At 40.3% G+C, this 15,251-nt stretch overlaps 1 protein-coding gene across 1 annotated transcript in view; it reads left to right on the forward strand.

Moving 5' to 3' along the window:
* The first annotated feature begins 8,183 nt into the window (after nt 1-8,183).
* The window catches only part of gna12a (guanine nucleotide binding protein (G protein) alpha 12a), a 45,294-nt gene continuing 38,226 nt past the window's right edge, over nt 8,184-15,251 (forward strand). Inside the window, exon 1 of the mRNA XM_075462489.1 lies at nt 8,184-8,958. Coding sequence (XP_075318604.1) covers nt 8,641-8,958 — 318 coding nt within the window. The 5' untranslated portion in view covers nt 8,184-8,640. The remainder of the gene's footprint in view (nt 8,959-15,251) is intronic.

Raw genomic sequence — 15,251 nt, forward strand, 5'->3', positions numbered from 1 at the left:
AGCATTTAGTTTTATTTTAAATGTGCTGCCATATGAATGAAAGTGCCATAACATTTGTTGTGCAAACACACTTTTAACATAAGCATCTTTCTGTAGTTTTTATGTAGAAGCCTCGCTCCACTGTCTGTTTCCTTGAATGACTTGCTGCTATCAGTTGTGTGTTTTGCCTTTAAGTGATATTTTAGACTGGAACTACTACGCTGAGAAGACAATTCAACTTGGCTGTAAATGCAGGAGGTTTTTTTCAAATTTATTTTGAAATACGTGCTTTTATGTTGAAACCAGTAAAACAGGAAGTAGCGCCGGTTAGCTCCGTGAGCTTCACACCTGTAGCGGTGATGTTATCTGCTAGTTTATCTTTATTTTATTACTCCATGCTTCGTGGTGTTTGCTGTAACTGTGTGAATGTGATGCATTCAACAGACTTTTACAATAATAAAACCTGCGTTAATGCGCCATAAAATATTTATCGGCGTTAAATAATTAACGAGTTAACTCGATAATAACGAGTTAACGCGCCCAGCCCTAATATAAACACTTCTCACTTCTTACTCGAGCTTGCTGGAATGATAACCGCAGACATTTTAACCAGTATGACCAGTATGTAGAACGTCAGAAAGAGACATCTTACACACTCAGTCCCAGTAGCGGTTTAGAGTCAAATCTGAAAACAGTTATTTACAATTCAGCAGCCAAACAATTAGCTCTTTGACTGGAAAAAAAAACATGGCTCCAGAGCATCACCGCATCCTTTGCTAGTCTAGAGCCAAAAAATCTTTGTGCCAGGGGGCTGGGGGCAAGTTAGTTTGTAATGGCAAATAAGACCAACAAAAAACTGAAAGCAGTTCAAATACGGCAAAGAGAAACGCTGAATGTGTGTTCTGCTAAATCCAGGGAAGAGCAGATAAAAAAAACAAAGCTTTGGTACCGGCATGAAGTTGAAGCAGCGTAAAGTGAAGCTGATCATAGTAATGACTATGAGGACATTATTATAGCAAACTTCCCCGCTATTTTATGCATTATCCTCAGACAAAAGCATCATTAAACACTGATTTTTGTTTTAATAATTCAAGGCGTGGATAAAACTGTAACATCAATTTCTGCAGGTATACATGCACTGCATGCATTTAAATCTGTGTAAAGCATGTATCTAATGAGAAAAATGCACAGAAAAAAACTATTCCTCTGGAGGACAATCTAAAGTCTTCTTTGATAGCAGAATAACTTGGGTTTATGTTATGCTTGCATTGTACATTTTTCTTAGACAAATTTGCATTCAGTCATACTGTCATGACCTAAAGAAAACTTGGGGCGAGACACTGGTTTTGCTTCAGAACCTTGATTGGTTTCTGAGGCTCTTGGCAAAATGTTTTAATCGAACGTGTGGTGTATAAATTATGGAAATACGTAAACTGGCCTTTTTCTATACTGAGTGGGAAGAGGCCAGAAGTATATTAGCATAGAAAAAGCTTGGAAGACATTTCACTGCAAAATAAATGGTTCAAATAGGGCATAAATATGATGTGCTTTCAATGTGGGCCCAGGGAAAAAAATGAATGAATCAATACTTTAATTATTGTGAGAAGTTATGGTGTTTGTGGAAAGCATTTTTCAGTCTGAGACGTTTCAGACCATAGCTTGAGTGACAGCTGATTATGATCGCTCTAATTTCGCAAAGAGATATCTGGAGCTTCTCAAGATAGTTCGGAACTGTGTAAGGGCACAAAAGAAAAACAAAAAGGAAACATAATGAGATGCCGCTTTAAAGTAATGTCAAATAATTTGCTTTAATCCAGTCGGACGTGTTCTCAGATGTGGTGAGGTAGGATTAAAGCCAGAAATTTAAGCTTTTATGGCAATTCTTAATGGTTCACTTTGTGCTCTGCAATCATTTTTGACATTTAAAGCTGCCTGTTTTTCTTTCTTTGTAGATATTAGGGGGTGGGGGGGCGCATTTTAGAATAGAACATTTGCTTTTATGTTCCAACTACTTCCTTTAGACCAGGCAATGTCAAAGTGTCTGAGCATAAAGAGCCTCACAAATGAAAGTGTGTGATTTTATACACACACAATCACTTACAGGAAGTGCTCACAGTACAATACTGAACCAGAGGCTGTGTTCCAAACCGCATACTTCTCCGCCTAACTTTTTGAGTTAGTAAGCGAGTTTGAGGAAGCGAGAAGTTCCCGGATGCACACTAGATTCTCCGAAATGTTGGGTATGCATCATGAGGTTACTACTCATACTCAAACTACCCAAGATGCAACGTAACGTGACGTCGTCGATCGTCATTTCCTGTCAAAACGGCAGTTTCAAGCTAGCTACAACGAGGGTAGGTTCACTTCCTGTTTTCAAAACAAAAGCACCAATTGTATGGTAATGGCTTTCCCTATGATAAAAGGCAACGGGTATTTTATTTTGTGAAAATAACAGGAAGTGCGTTGCTCACTGCGGCTAGCTTTAGTAGCGCCGAATTCGTTGGAACAAAATTGTAAACAGCCGGTATTTTGTCAGATTTTCAACACGTTGGGGATCTAAACGACTACTTTCTCGCCTGAAAATGTTTCAAATGTTGCTAAAGTTTACAGAGTTTAGAGCTTAAGAGAAATCAGCTTCAGGCCGGCTGATTTCGGCTCGGGCAGGAGCGAAATGCATTGTGGGTAAACGCTCTGCATACTGTCTGATCGATGAGTATGTAGTATGTAGTATGCGGTTTCGAACACAGCCAGTGTTTGTTAGTTAGTTAGTTGGTTACCTGCAGTATTAGCCGAGGATATGCTAACGTTGCTCCTGCTGCTGGGATGAGATTCACTCACGTTAGTGCGGAGCAGATTGAAAACGCGACATTCATTAATAGTTATTGCATGCTGGTAGTATTTCCTCCCTTTGATGAAATATCTTTGAAAGTCTTGCAAGTTGCCCTGTTGTCGTCTTTTTTTTAGTGAAGTGTAACCAAAGTTTAGAACTTAAGCGAAATCAGCTTCAGGCCGGCTGATTTCGGCTCGGGCAGGAGCGAAATGCATTGTGGTAAACACTCTGCATACTGTCTGATCGATGAGTATCCAGTATGTAGTATGTAGTATGTAGAATGGAACTATGTAGTATGTAGTATGTAGTATGTAGTATGCAGTATGCAGTATGTAGTATGCAGTATGTAGTATGCAGTATGCAGTATGTAGTATGCAGTATGGAGTATGCAGTATGCAGTATGTAGTATGCAGTATGGAACTATGTAGTATGTAGTATGTAGTATGCAGTATGCAGTATGTAGTATGTAGTATGTAGTATATAGTATGCAGTATGCAGTATGGAACTATGTAGTATGTAGTATGCAGTATGCAGTATGTAGTATGCAGTATGTAGGATGTAGTATGTAGTATGCAGTATGCAGTATGCAGTATGCAATATGCAGTATGTAGTATGTAGTATGTAGTATGTACTATGCAGTATGGAAGTATGTAGTATGCAGTATGCAGTATGTAGTATGTAGTATGTAGTATATAGTATGCAGTATGCAGTATGGAACTATGTAGTATGTAGTATGTAGTATGTAGTATGTAGTATGCAGTATGTAGTATGTAGTATGCAGTATGTAGGATGTAGTATGTAGTATGTAGTATGCAGTATGCAGTATGCAGTATGTAGTATGTAGTATGTAGTATGCAGTGTGCAGTATGTAGTATGCAGTATGGAACTATGTAGTATGTAGTATGTAGTATGTAGTATGCAGTATGCAGTATGTAGTATGTAGTATGCAGTATGGAACTATGTAGTATGTAGTATGTAGTATGTAGTATGCAGTATGCAGTATGGAACTATGTAGTATGTAGTATGTAGTATGCAGTATGTAGTATGTAGTATGCAGTATGTAGTATGTAGTATGTAGTATGCAGTATGTAGGATGTAGTATGTAGTATGCAGTATGTAGTATGTAGTATGTAGTATGTAGTATGTAGTATGCAGTATGTAGTATGTAGTATGTAGTATGCCGTATGCAGTATGTAGTATGTAGTATGCAGTGTGTAGGATGTAGTATGTAGTATGTTCTATGCAGTATGGAAGTATGTAGTATGCAGTATGCAGTATATAGTATGTAGTATGCAGTATGTAGTATGCAGTATGTAGTATGTAGTATGTACTATGCAGTATGGAAGTATGTAGTATGCAGTATGCAGTATGTAGTATGTACTATTCAGTATGGAAGTATGTAGTATGCAGTATGCAGTATGTAGTATGCAGTATGTAGTATGCAGTATGTAGTATGTAGTATGCATTATGTAGTATGCAGTATGTAGTATGTAGTATGCAGTATGCAGTATGCAGTATGTAGTATGTAGTATGCAGTATGTAGTATGCAGTATGTAGTATGTAGTATGCAGTATGTAGTATGTAGTATGCAGTATGTAGTATGTAGTATGTAGTATGCAGTATGTAGTATGTAGTATGTAGTATGCAGTATGTAGTATGTAGTATGTAGTATGCAGTATGTAGTATGTAGTATGTAGTATGCGGCTTCGAACACAGCCATAGTCTCAAGCCTTAATCTTGATTAAGTGCAATGATTTAATGAAAATGTGCAAACAAATACAAACGCTGTGGCATGAACACAATTTGCACAATAATGACAAACTTCAATGTTTGGGTAAGAGCATGTTTGTTCTTCACACACAGCCTGAACCATCTTAGAGACGCTTTCTTGTCATTTCTTTTAACAGCCTTCAGGAATAGTTCTCCGGGCTTCTCTTCTTTGGATGTGGGCTGCCTTTTGTTCTAATGTTCTGGGGAGGATTCATCCCTCCATCAGACCTGCTGCCACTGATTTTCAGTCCACTTCTTGTGTCATTGGGCACAGCTCAGCCTTTTCTCCCTGTTCCCCTTCCTTAGGAATGCCGTCTTGACAGCCACCCTGCTGTAGTTTTTCAGGCCTTCCACTTCTTTTGTCCTCCACTTGTTCGGGTTCCTGCACACCATGCTGAGATATGCCTCGTCTTTGGCTAGCAGCTCTCCAGGAATCACTTTATGTTGCAAAAAAACACTATTTTATGTCTGTCAAACTGTGTTATCTTTGGCATTTTTTTTTTTGTGGACGCATCGAACGAAATGGGAATGAGTTATGTGTCTTTGTGGCAAAGTGCTGTTGTGTGTACACAACACTGCTTTATCACTTGAGTTAGGTGCCTTTTCAAGCTTGAATGATGAATAGGTCGGTGACATACCTCTGAAAAGCTCTCTTTCTAAACTTTTATGTTCCACCTTTTTTTGGGAAAAATACGCTGTGATCTTAGTCTTCATTCATTTTATGGATGGCTGAATAGTAGATGTGGCTGTGCTAATAATAAGGTGACCATGGCTTATCTTTTGGTCATTTGAGCCGTGAGCTAACAGTTTTGTGTCATTGCTGCTTTAGCTCTGTCTTTTTAAAAAATATATATATGTTTGGATATTACTTTTATGGCTACAACAATATTTTATATTCGCTGCAAACAAAATAAAATTTCACGCTGTTTGAAACTAAATCAAATCAAATCAAATTTATTTGTAGCACATTTCATGTACAAAACAATTCAAAGTGCTTCACATAAAATAAAAGCATTGTAGCAGGGAGTGGAAGAAGCATTAAAATACATGAAAGAATATAAAGAGAAACAAATAAAATCATTTAAATGAATTTAAAAACAAGCAACAGTCCAGATAAGTTCAGAGATATCGTGCAGATTTCATGCATAGACACATGAGAACAGAAATGTTTTTAACCTGGATTTAAAGATGTCTCCATTTGGTGAAAGTTTAATCTCCACTGGCAGTTTGTTCCACTTGTTTGCACTTTAATAAAACATTACAAACAAGAGTATATCACATAAAAGAAAGAAATACAATAAAAGAAAGAAATATATATATATATATTTATATATATACAATAGATAATAAATGATAAGCTGCAATGAATCAGTGCTGGAGAGGTTAGAAACCCTGGGAGGGCTTATCGAGAACCTCACCATTCAGATAAATAAACCAAATTAAATGTATCTCATCAGGATAAAACAACAAATGGATTAATGAGAGAGAAAAAACAATAAAGAATAAAAACAACATCGCAAAAATCAATAATCAAGCAATGAATCAAGAAATAAATTACAATAAATCAAAAGACTAAATTGCAATGGCAACTATCCCATTCCCGCCTATCTTACCTCTTTTATTTCTCCCCCTACCTGAACCAGGGTTTGCATCCCCACCCCGCTGTGACTGGTGTGCAGTTGGTGAGAGGCTGAGGTAGCTTGTGGCTGTAAAAAGATGGTTGTTGTGGTGTGAGGAGCAGATCTATATAGGGAGTATAGGGAATTACTCACTGAGTCTGGTCCTTTATTTTATTATTTATTTTTTCGTTAGCACAAGTTTCTTGTGTTTACCTTGAATAGGGATGGCTCAGGTAATCCTGAAACATCCCATAGTTAAGCTGCTATAGGCCTAGACTGCTGGGGGGCCTCATCTGTCACACCTTTCCTCACTTTACTCTCTTTATGTATATGTGATATTGTTGTGGTCATTAACTCGTGTTTCCCTGTTCCAACAGATATCCTTTGAATGGTGTTACAGTGCCGCCGCCGCTGCGGCCCCCCCCCCCCTTTCTGTCTTCTCAAACCCCAGCTGGTCGAGGCGGATGGCCACCCTTCCTGGTTCTGGTTCTGCCAGAGGTTTCTTCCTGTTCAAAGGGAGTCGTTTCTCTCCACAGTCGCCTCAGGCACGCTCAGGCCGGGAGATTGGACCGAAAAACAAAAAGTTTTCAGTGCAATCTGTTGGTTTCCTTAGCTAGGAAATTGTTTTTGGATTGGCTCTATATGAACGAATTGGATTATTTTATGAATTATGATTATTATTAATTAATTGAATTCCAATTGGCTTGAATTGGACTTACTATCTAAGTGCCTTCAGATGACATTTGTTGTATTTGGCGCTATATAAATAAAAATGAATTGAATTGAATTGAACTATAAAGTATTAAGACAGTCCAATAAAGTACAGGTGATCTTTTAATTTCCTTTTATAGATGGGTTGGGAGGGAGAGCCGTTTGTCAGGTGAATATTTGTTCCATAAAGTTACACCTTTATATTTGATGAAGCAGCTTAGATTGTCGAGTTGTTCTGGAGTGAATGTTTGAGGTTTTTTTAAAGTGTTGTTGGAAATGAGATGGAAGTGTGTGTCCCTGATACCAGACTTTAAAGACAAATATACACGTTTCCATAGTGTTAATGTTTGTAAATGGACATTATCTTTGATTTGGAAAATAAAGGGGCAGATGTGGACTCTGAACGAGTGACTGTTCTGATAAAACGTTTCTGAATTAAGTGGAGTTTATGTAAGTATGTAGGAAAAGTGCATGCCCAGGCAATATTGCCATAAGATAGATATGGATATACAAGACTGTAATATAACGTAAACAAACCAGACCTATTAAGGTATTTATGAACTTTCCTGATAATTCCCACAGATTTAGACTTTTTTTTTTGACACATAATCAATATGTTCTTTCCACGAGCATTTTTCATCGACTATTACCCCCAAGAAGCGGGTGGAATAAACTCTCTGCATTCATTTCCTGCAAACTTTAGCATTATGGAACTTGTTTGCAGCATAACAGCTAAATGCTGCTTCTCCATGTTTAGTCTGGACTCTGGACTGGACCAGCTGACCTGAGTCCTTGGATCTCAGAGCTCTGCTGGCTTTATATTCTCTGAACAGATCACAGATTGTAAACCATCAGCAGGCTTTTAAAATCTATTCTGTAACTGACTGGAAGCCAGAGTAAAGATTTTAAAGCTGCTGTGATGTGTTCAGATCTCTTAGTCCGGGTTAAAACTCCAGCAGCAGCGTTCTGGATGAGCTGCAGATGTTTAATGCTCTTTGTGGGAAGTCCAGTTAAAAGAGCGTTACAGTGATGGAGTCTGCTGGAGATGAACGCATGGATGAGTCCAGTCCCTCATTCATTCACCCGTTTCCCACACAGAGTGGAGGTGCTGAAGCCTGCAGGGTGCTGAAGCCTGCAGGGTGCTGAAGCCTGCAGGGTGCTGAAGCCTGCAGGGTGCTGAAGCCTGCAGGGTGCATCCTTCCCAGCAGTTTTGTGCCCGGTGGCGCCCCCTGACGGTGAGCCCGTGCAGTCCGGCGGCGCCCCCTCATCTGTGTGACCGTCCCACCGCCGCCCGCAGGGGCTGCTCTCAAGTTCACAAACCGCTGGGTGCGTGTTTGGATAGTTTGGATAGACTGTCCCGCTGTGAGCGCGAACCATTGTAGACGCTTTGGATGGACACGCCGACTTTCAGCTCACCTCTGAGGCATATTTTTCTGCCCTGAAAGATAGAATAATATCTGCTTTTATCTGTTCTGGCTGTGTTTCCTCATCCAGAGTTGCGTTGTTGTTGTTGATGGCGCTCTCCAACCAAGATGGAAACGGAATGTCTGCCGGTTGGACACTAGATAACGGCTTCACCCACTAAATGTAGACTTTCCTGATTCACCAGCTGGGGACTTATTGTCTATCCAGTGGATGCAGCCAGGCTGGGCCGTTTCCATCCCAGAGGTCACAGTCGTGAAATGAACATTTTCCCACTGGAGTTTCGGTAAACTTTTCCCACGACTTGCCATGTCGGGAGTGGTCCGCACCCTGAGCCGCTGCCTGCTCCCGGCTGAGGCCAGCCGGGACCCGGGCGGCAGCAAAGAGGGGAGCCGGGAGAGGGACGCGGCGCAGGAGCGCGAGGCGCGGCGCAGGAGCCGGGAGATAGACGCGATGCTCGCCCGGGAGAGGAGAGCCGTGCGCCGGCTGGTGAAGATCCTCCTGCTCGGGGCCGGAGAAAGCGGAAAGTCCACATTCCTGAAACAGATGCGCATAATTAACGGGCAGGAGTTTGATCAGAAAGCGCTCCTGGATTTCCGGGATACTATCTATGAGAATATCCTGAAGGTATGGACAAAGTTCGCCTTTTCTGCGCCGTCATCTCGGGTTTTATGGTCGTTTGAGTTTGTTTGGACTTGTAAAACTTATCACGGGATGTCGTGTAAATGGAAGACGAATATTTTGTATTATTGATCATGGCAGAAAGATTTGTTGAGCAATGGTTAGTTATTTAACTGTCACAGATCATTTCAGTTTTAAAAGTTTCCAAAGTCCATTTCTATTGACTCAGCTGTAAAGATTTGGTGTTTTTTTCTTCTCATGGAAGAAATTCATGGTGGAAATCTAATTGTGTCAGTTTCTTTTAGGCAGGTGTAACTTTTGGCCCTGGGAAACCGCTGTGACACATTATTTCCTAAATGAATCGTTGAGTTATCAATAAAACAAGTGCTGGGTGCCCCCCCCCACTGCAGTCCACACACCCACTCACACACGTAGAAAGCTCTGTTGACACAGTGCATATTTTTATCCGTAAGTGTGTGTAAGTGTGTGTGTGCTGGCCCTTTGTTTGCTGCCACGGCCGGGGCCTCCTTCACCAGCTAACAATGCCAGACTATTCCTGCGGGATGAGCACATCCGCCCTGAGTGCCACACCGCCCAGACAAGGATGATAAGAGCCCGCTCTCCTACACAGACAAGACAGTATTCACTCCCCTCCCCCCCCCCCAGCATACAGTGATGGTCCTGTCCCGGGCCAGATGACGAACACAATCCTCCCCCACACACCCACACCTCACTGCTATCCAGTGTAAAACGCACACAATGCACGATGTGTGGGAGCTGAGAGGTGAAGGAAAAGCTTCCCTTTAACACCAAACATTTATTTTATCATCTATGTCCGACCAATAGAGTGATTAAAGCTGCTAAACAGAAATATTAACATTAATTTTGATATATAGCCTTTGGAAATGTCATAATGCAAACATGATGTTGCAGATCAACACAACAAAAAGTTGATCTAAGTTAGTACACAGGCCCAAACATGATTTATTTTTTATTTTATCATCTATGTCCAACCAATAGAGAGATTAGAGCTGCTAAACAGAAATATTAGCATTAATGCTAATATATAGCCTTTGGAAATGTCATAATGCAAACATAATGCAGTGATGTTGCAGATGAACACAACGAAAAGTTGATCAACAGTTAGTACACAGGCGAGCCAAGTGAGAAAGGGAGGAATTGTAATGATTTCTGAGGGTTTGCTGCTTGATTTAAGAATTCTGTTGCTCAATAGTTCAGGGCCTCTTCTGTCATCTTTCCTGTTTAAAAACGTGGCTTCACCCAGACTCTTCGCTCTGCAGACCAGGGGGACATATTTCCATCATGAATGAGTTCAGGCCCAAAGAAGACGGCTGCATTTTTAATGTGGTTCTTCGTTGCAGAGCAGAGGTTTGATTCGTATTTGCTGATGCAGAAACAAACTTATTCTTTGGCCCATACAGTGGCTTTGCCACAGAATTATGTCACACTATGTAAACACTGTTTTTAGGCTTTATCCCTGGCGTACAGAGAGTTCTTCAGATTTCTAATGTGGATGATGAAACGTTGAAAATGTTCAACATTTCAACTTATATTGCAGAACCATTCATCTTCCACAGAGTGTTGATTCAACCCATCAGTGCATCAAATACAGGCTGTATAGATAGTTTCTACTTATCAGTGGGCAACATGGTCCATGCAATCACCCACATTGCCTGAAAATGTCCAGAGACTAACAGCATAATTGAGGTGTCGGTTCATTTGATTGATAATTAATTAGGGCTGGGCGCGTTAACTCGTTATTATCGCGTTAACTCGTTAATTATTTAACGCCGATAAATATTTTATCGCGCATTAACGCAGGTTTTATTATTGTAAAAGTCTGTTGAATGCATCACATTCACACAGTTACAGCAAACACCACGAAGCATGGAGTAATAAAATAAAGATAAACTAGCAGCTAACATCACCGCTACAGGTGTGAAGCTAACGGAGCTAACCGGCGCTACTTCCTGTTTTACTTGTTTCAACATAAAAGCACGTATTTCAAAATAAATCTAAAAAAAACTCCTGCATTTAGAGCCAAGTTGAATTGTCTTCTCAGTGTAGTAGTTCCAGTCTAAAATATCACTTAAAGGCAAAACACACAACTGATAGCAGCAAGTCATTCAAGGAAACAGACAGTGGAGCGAGGCTTCTACATAAAAACTACAGAAAGATGCTGATGTTAAAAGTGTGTTTGCACAACAAATGTTATGGCACTTTCATTCATATGGCAGCACATTTAAAATTAAACTAAATGCTAAAAGCTATACGCTACTTTTGAATTCATTTTTTTGGATTCTGCGTACAAATGCGATTAATCAGGGAAATCATGTGATTAATTAGATTAAACATTTTAATCGCTGCCCAGCCCTATAATTAATATATATATATTGCAGTGATTCAGTGAGAAAACGTGCAACAATGGTCAGCGCACATTGTTCACAGGCTGTTTGTCTAAATGTTTTATGCAGTTCATAATCACACGAGACAAAACGCAGCTAATCCTTTGCTGCTTGTGGTTTGGGTGTCTGGTGGAAGGATCAGGGTCACCTGCCAGGTGTGGGGCGTCCCCGCCTTTCATGGGAACCTAATGACAGAGTAAGAGAGGAGCTGGCAGGAGGATAAAGCCGGCAGGGAACACACAGGTGTGCGGCACAAGTGGCTTAGAAGATAAAAATCATAGATGTGGAGCGCAGGTGCAAGGCTCACTGAGTCCCGCTAATTATACCTGAAAGTTGGAACCATTTGTTCATGGGCGTCAATTGGGTATGGCAGCTGCCACACCTTGGCTCCAGGGGGAAATGGAAACGTTCGTTTTTCTTCTTTTTTTTTTTAAATCATCAATCAATCAATCAATCTTTATTTATATAGCGCATATAAATTAATTTATGGAATTACTCTGTCAATTTGTATTGATTATTCTATTATTTAATACATATAAGTGAACTACAAATGAAATTCTGAACAACACAATCTATTGATCTAAGTATCATCTTCCCTTTTGAAATGTGGTATCTCCCAGCCCCCCCTCCCACGAGATGACGGAGCCTGGAGGTCAAAGCTGATGTTATTAGCGGGATTTTTTGTTTGCTAATTAATGTAAAACATGAAAAGGAAGCAGAAAACTTTAGATTTATTTATCACCAAATAAAAGGGGTCCAATGTTGCCCCAGCGGCGGAGGAAGGAGGACCAGGTAGTGAAGGCGGGATTCAGGCTGTTAACGAGGCCGCTAAAGCTAATGCTAACAGGGAGACGGAGACGAGTCCATTGTTATGTTAGCGGGATGTGAGTGAGACTGCATTTGCACACAGATAAGCTACATAGCAGACTTTTGTGGATATTATTTGCTGGACATGTATATTTATTGATTGATACTGTAGTCATGTGACTATAGTGACCTTGCCGTACCTTAGCTTTGGCTGAATTGACGCCACTGCATTTGTTTTTTACTCATTACGGTGAAACTTAAAAAACAAACAAACAAAACAAAACCCTGGCCTAAGCGGAGCCTTTACTGAAGTGATTGGCGCTCACAGAACTTACAGTTCGTGCGACCGGTGCTTTAGCGCCGTTCTAAATTCAGCTCTTTTTATCCATCACTGGCTTTCTTGGTGTTCTTTGAATGTTTAAGGCCTGCTAATCGAGGCGGATGTGTCGTTTCTTGGAGCCCCATCCTTCACGTGGGTTCAAAAAGGAGGCATTACTTGCATTAATGCGGGAAAAGTGCCGCCACATACCGATTAGAGTGATAAATGTTACAGACGTCAGCCCACGCTGCTGACCGCACCGTGACTGTGGCGAGTTATCAGCTCAAGCATCAGATTATCCTGTTTTCAGGCCTGTGTTGTCGGATACTGCAGGTCCAGTGACACATAAGACGAATCCGATGACGGGGGGTCCCGTTTCCCCCTTTTAAAAGCGTCTCCGGTGGTTGTGGTGAGAGTATTGCTGTCGAGGATGGGTTAACAGGAAGCAGAGATCGATGGGAAAAGTGATACACCCCATTTCCAGAAGCTGCAATGACGTGTAAAAGGTGAAAGAATAACATTATTATTTTTTAGATTTGGACTATCTGAGAATGAAATGAGGAAAAGCTTCTCTAAGAAGCAGCACAGCCCCCTGAAAAACTATTTTTCTTCCTTCACTTTGTAAAATCATTGGGAAATCAGAGTTAGCAGGAATGATGGAGGTCAAATTGAGGTTTAGCGGACGAGTGAAACTCCAGTACGACTGGTTTGATTAAAAAAAGCTAATCAAAGCACTCGTTTGTCAAGGTAGAAAACCTTTCTACTCTGCAGCCACACTTTCACAAATAGGAGTTCACTAGAAATTCCTTAAAGAAATTAGTAAGGCTGGGCGAGTTAACTCTTTATTATTGCGTTAATTCGTTAATTATTTAACGCCGATAAATATTTTATCGCGCATTAACGCAGGTTTTATTATTGTAAAAGTCTGTTGCTCACAGGCTTTTATTTTGTAAAAGTCTGTTGCTCACAGGCTTTTATTTTGTAAAAGTCTGCTGCTGTCTGCTGTGGAACAGGAAAAGAAAGTAATCGGCGGATCCACCAAACATGGAGAAGGGTACGGAACTTTTACTCGGCCGTTTTCATGTTAAAGTTCTTCCAGACGGCGGAGTCGACAGAACCAAAGTCATCTGTAAACACTGCCAAGTTGAATTGTCTTCTCAGCGTAGTAGTTCCAGTCTAAAATATCACTTAAAGGCAAAACACACAACTGATAGCAGCAAGTCATTCAAGGAAACAGACAGTGGAGCGAGGCTTCTACATAAAAACTACAGAAAGATGCTGATGTTAAAAGTGTGTTTGCACAACAAATGTAATGGCACTTTCATTCATATGGCAGCACATTTAAAATAAAACTAAATGCTAAAAGCTATACGCTACTTTTGGATTCATTTTTGGATTTTGCGTAGAAATGCGATTAATCGTGATTAATCAGGGGAATCATGTGATTAATTAGATTAAACATTTTAATCGTTGCCCAGCCCTAGAAATGAGTCATTTTCACAGTAATTTATGCCTTTTGAAAAAAGACGTCATCCTCTGCTGATTCACAAATAAAACAAAGGCCAAAAATATTGAACAGAATGGATCGTTTCTGAACTAAAATGTCTGCAGCACCTGTATATATGTGTGTCATTGGCAACCAATTCAGTTTTTTACTCGTGGTTTACTACACCCTACATTCACCAGTGACTCATGACCACTTCAGCACGAATCAGTGTTTTCTAAATATGATGTAATCATGTGATATTTCTTGACTGTAAGAGCTGACCACGATCACCTGATTGTCCCAGCAAGAAATTAACTTGCTCACATGAGTGTATGGGAAGGATACTCTGCTGTCGCTTTCCAATTTCAAGCCAAGAGATTTCGGCCGCACGCCAACTTGGATCGGACCTGGTCGGTTTCACATGTGTTCAGAGGTAAAGTCATAAGACAGAGAAAGGGGAAGAAAGGTTTTTTACACATAACAAAAACAAACAAAAGAAAAGGTAAATATAGCCTCAGGTGAAGAACAACACGTGGCATTATGTATCGAACAAAAACCTAAAACACCCCATGATTCAACAGGTTGTAGAACCACCTTTAGCAGCAATAACCTGAAGTAATAGTTTTCTGTATGACATCAATCTCTGAAACCTTTTTCCTGCATTTCTTTCCAAAGTTGCTTCAGTTCACTGTTGATGCATAGCATTTCAGTTGCAACACCTTTAGCGTAGCCCAGTGATACTCACTGAGCCACATTGGCAGCAAAATCAAGGGAAGAGCCACTTTTACCACAACATACTAAAGTCCCCTTTTGCAAATATGCATTTCTACATATAAAACATCCCACAAAAAAAGAAACAACAATACACAATACATACATTACAACAATACATAACAATACAGCCAATACATTTTCAGTTAAGACCACATTTACCTTAATACTGGGATGAGCAGAAGCTGGCGTGCATGTCCTCGACTTTCTTCATGTTGTATTTGTACTTTGTTGTTGTAATCATAGTGAGACATTCAGGATGAGCATGGTTTTTGTGCTGGTTTTTCCCCTTTTTTAATTAAAAACCGATCCATTGTGGCTGCATCTCACGCTGGCTAAAGAAGCTAGCGTGCTCTGCGGTCAAGTGTGAGGTGGTTTAAGCGGGCTGCGTTGCCAGGTTTAACAGAGCCCCCTTTAGGAAACACCATTAAGCCTTAATTAATACTTAATAAAAATACTTAATACTACAAAAACGCAAACTTAATAAAAA

The sequence above is a fragment of the Odontesthes bonariensis genome, chromosome 4 (assembly GCF_027942865.1).
Source record: "Odontesthes bonariensis isolate fOdoBon6 chromosome 4, fOdoBon6.hap1, whole genome shotgun sequence".
NCBI classification, from domain to species: domain Eukaryota; kingdom Metazoa; phylum Chordata; class Actinopteri; order Atheriniformes; family Atherinopsidae; genus Odontesthes; species Odontesthes bonariensis.